This window comes from Setaria viridis, chromosome 1, assembly GCF_005286985.2.
Source record: "Setaria viridis chromosome 1, Setaria_viridis_v4.0, whole genome shotgun sequence".
Lineage (NCBI taxonomy): Eukaryota > Viridiplantae > Streptophyta > Magnoliopsida > Poales > Poaceae > Setaria > Setaria viridis.
The window spans coordinates 23,384-27,205 of NC_048263.2; the positions used below are offsets into that span (position 1 = coordinate 23,384).

At 49.8% G+C, this 3,822-nt stretch overlaps 1 protein-coding gene across 1 annotated transcript; it reads left to right on the forward strand.

Moving 5' to 3' along the window:
- Nucleotides 1–774: 774 nt before the first annotated feature.
- On the forward strand, nt 775–3,183 carry LOC117841242 (uncharacterized). The gene is made up of 5 exons (XM_034721705.2): nt 775–1,052; nt 2,042–2,178; nt 2,268–2,354; nt 2,456–2,614; nt 2,746–3,183. Exons 1-5 carry the CDS (start codon nt 809–811, stop codon nt 2,866–2,868), a joined length of 750 nt encoding a protein of 249 aa, XP_034577596.1. The 5' UTR covers nt 775–808; the 3' UTR covers nt 2,869–3,183.
- The last annotated feature ends 639 nt before the right edge of the window (nt 3,184–3,822 follow it).

A 3,822-nucleotide genomic window follows, 5' to 3' on the forward strand; every position in this document is an offset into this window, starting at 1 on the left:
TTGGTAGGGAGAAGATGGAAGAAGCGAGGTTGTCTGTCTTGTGAGCTGTGCTTGCGATTCTGTTGAGGTGCTCCACACACCTGCCGAGCGTCTCCTCGCGCCTCCCCACGCCCGCCGATGGTCCCCTCGAGCCGCCGCTGGGGAGTGCCAGCTCTTCCTCGAGTTCGCGCTGAGCGGCTTGGTGAGGGGGCAGCGGGCGCCTGGGCGAGCGCGTCGTCCGAGCGTCATGGCGCCCGAGGTGGCGCAGGGGGAGGAGCAGGGCCCAGCCGCTGTCGTCGGGGCGCTCGGCTGGACGGTCATCGAGATGGCCACGGGCCGCGCGCCGTGGAGCGACGTGGGCGACCTTCTCGCGGCCGTGCACCGGATCTGGTGGCCAAGGAAAGAGGTGGCCAACGAGATGGCCGGCGAAGACAAGCGCCTGTTGGGAGAGAGGAGGAGAGGAGGGGGAAGGGTGGTGGGGCTCGTAGGAGCAAAATTGTCTTTTCGTAAGTTATTTAACAATTTTTGGATGGAAAATCTAACAGAGTGAACTCAGTATCAAATAAGGAATTAAAAAAATTTTAGACCAAGAAAGCAACCGGTAATTGTTCTGATGTCAAATAAGAAATTATTTAAATTCAGAAGGAAATACAAGAGACGAGTAGAGCAACTAGCAAGGGAAAAAAAAAGGAAGAATTGGTAAATTAGGCCCAATAAGCACGGGCCCAAAATGGAGGCCCACAAGGCCTGTCTCATCCAGCCGTGGATAAGATAAAACACAAGCAGAAGGGGAGGATCGAGTGGCTCAGCAGCTGCGAGTCCTCCAACCATGGCGCTCGCGCTGGCCTCTCCTATGGCGTCCCTCTCCTTCCGCTCCGGGAGGATATCCGCGGCGGCTATCGGCAGCGTCGCCCGCACTGGCAGGGCAGCCCCGGTGGGGTCCTCCGCCTTCCCGTTCCTCCGGAGCTCATTCGTCTCGTCCTCCTCCACGTCGTCCGCCTCCGCCTCCCCCGCCTCGCTCTCGGCGGCGGTCTCAGCGTCGCTGGCCTTCACGTTCTCTTCCTCGTTCGCCGGTGAGATAGGATTCCGTCTTTCTTTTCTTCTCTGTGTTCGTATGCTAGCGTTCGGGCGGGCCATTTGTTTTTGGCCTTTGGGGAATTAGTGGGTTCTGCTTACACGCTCACACGGGGAAATGTCATTGAAATTATGACTTCGTGCACTGTGCGTTGGCACTAGTTTTGCATAATAGGATGCTTCGTACGAGTTTTAATACAGACTTCAGTAAATGATACCAGAAAGGCAGAAATGTATCATATGCATGAGGTGGAGCTTGTATAGTTTATCGCTCTAGTCCAATGTAGGGAACAGAAGAAAAATTGCGGACTTATGTTGGTTTAACCTGTGGAAACAGAATTGTAAGGTGCCCTGGTTAGTTGTCTGAAAATATTGAAATTTGTCTGGCTGGTATTATGAAAATCTGAAATTCAGTTATTGTTGAACCTGTTGGTTGATATGGATGGTTCTGTGAAATCTGAAATTTTGTATCATGGAGTCTGAGCATTCCTGTAGGCTGTAATTGATCATGGATCAACAAAGTTTTATTTAATAATCTGAATAAGAGACAAAGTTAATTTGTAGAGTACTTGTAGAGCCAGTTGTGTGTTAGTGTCCAGACTCCAAACATGAAACTGACCGTGCTCATATTTGATCGTTTCAGTGATCTTTTTTTTTTGAGTTATGAGAAGGAGCAAATATAAAACTCTATATTTGTTGTCATCCCCATGTACCATCTGATGGATTCTAGACCGTATGCATCTGATTTTTTTCCTGAATCATGTGGACATCGCAAACTCTTACAAACTAGCTACATAGAGTTGCCCTTTTTTCTGTCCTGAATCATCTAGATGTCGTAAAATGTTACAAAACAGCTACATAGAATTCGCCTCTTTGTTTTCTGCCCTGAACCATCTAGATGTTGCTACATGTTACAGACCATTGGATTGACATTTTCTTTTGATTGGAATGGAATCCAATCCTGCTCTTTTATGCTGCTGTTCCCCAGCCAAAACCGCGTTGCCACCGAACGACCTGCTCAGATCAGCGACGGCGAGGCAGAGGAGGCACTTGGCGACACGAAGCAGCGGCTCATCGCCCTCGGAGACGAGCACGGACGATTCCCAGTCCCCGAAACAAGAGAAGGTAATCCACGTACTGAATAAACTTCAACTGATGCACCTCGCCGGGAACACCCAAAATTAACCTCGCCGGGGGCACGCGTTTGGTTGCAGGCACCATTTGGGTACACGAGGAAAGACGTGCTGCTGATCGGCGTCGGCGTCACCGCCTTCGGCGTCGGGCTCAAGTACGGGCTGGAGGTGAGGCGCCATGCCCAACCATGATTGGAAGCTTTCCGCGTTTGATATTTCAGTTCGTTCAGTCACTGACGCCGCCGAGACAAAACGCTACGTGCGCGCAGCTCGTTGGGGTGGACCCCCTGCAGGCCGGCAACGTGGTGCAGCTGCTGGTGGTGCTCGGGATGACGGTGGGGTGGATCTCCACCTACATGTTCCGGGTGGCCAACAAGGACATGACCTACGCGCAGCAGCTCAGGGACTACGAGAAGCAAGTCATGGAGGTTGGGAGCTTGTAGCTTTGGCACCATCTCTGCACAATAGTTGCTCGCTTTGCGGCTTCTGAATTCTCACATCTGCTATCACTGCAGAATAGGAACTGATCATCGTGGGTGTGTTGCTTTTGCTGTTGCAGAAACGGCTGGAGAGCTTGTCGGAGGCTGAGCTGCAAGCTCTGCTGGAGCAAGTGGAGGAAGAGAAGCAGCGCCTGCCGCAGAACCCGGAGGAGCCTAACGCCGTCACCTTCAAGAAGAAATGAGGAGCACACCACAGTCCACACTCCCCGCAGAAATGGTCAAACGGACGCCGTTCTTCGACATGTCTATAGCATAGCTTCAGTAGCTACGTAGCTCGATCGCTCTGTAAAGATTTGTACAATACGCCCGCTAGGCCTAGTGCTGTCAAGCTTGTTTGGATCCAGGCTAAAGTTTAGTTCTTGTGGCCTCGAATGTTCGGATTGCTAATTTGGAGGACTAAACATGAGCTAATTATAAAACTAATTGTACAAGTCCTGGGCTAATTCGTGAGACGAATCTATTAAATCTGATGAATTATTAATTCATCATTAGTTGTAGTTCACGATGGTCAGCCTTCCTAGTTGTTGTATAGTTTTCACAGTAGTTCCGGCATTTATTTTGTTTCTCCAGAAGTTACATGGTTTTTGTTTCTCCAGACCAATAGCTCATGATTGTTGGCCTACCTTGTCTGTTTTGGGTTACCAAAGTAGTTCAGGATGTTTTTTTTTCAATTTCCATAGGATATATGGACCCCACAATGACCTACAGCTCATGATGGTCGGCCAACCTCGCCACTTTGTGGCAGCCAGAGTAGTTCCCAAATTTTTTCTACAGCTCATGATGGTCGGCCAACCTCGCCACTTTGTGGCAGCCAGAGTAGTTCCCAAATTTTTTCTTTTTGCAGAAGATACATTGACCCAACAATAACCTGTAGCTCATGATTGTTGACCTTCCTTGTCGGCTCTAGATTACCGAAGTAGTTCAAGATTTTTTTTCTATTTCCATAGGATATACGGACCCAACCATGACCTATAGCTCATGACGGTTGGCCTTCCTAGTCACTCCATGGTTACCGAAGTGGTTTGGAAATTCTTTTGGTTTCTCAAGACGATATATGGACCCACAATGAGCTGTAGCTCATAGCTCATGGCGGTCGGGTTTCCGAACTGCCCTAGGGTAGCCGGAGTAGTTCTAGA

Bases quoted from the DNA above. Each gene is read 5' to 3' on its own strand.
- LOC117841242 (XM_034721705.2), top strand. From the start codon at position 809: ATGGCGCTCGCGCTGGCCTCTCCTATGGCGTCCCTCTCCTTCCGCTCC. The intron at 1,053-2,041 runs GTGAGATAGGAT...GCTGTTCCCCAG, and splicing joins GTTCTCTTCCTCGTTCGCCG to CCAAAACCGCGTTGCCACCG. The intron at 2,615-2,745 runs GTTGGGAGCTTG...TTGCTGTTGCAG, and splicing joins ACGAGAAGCAAGTCATGGAG to AAACGGCTGGAGAGCTTGTC.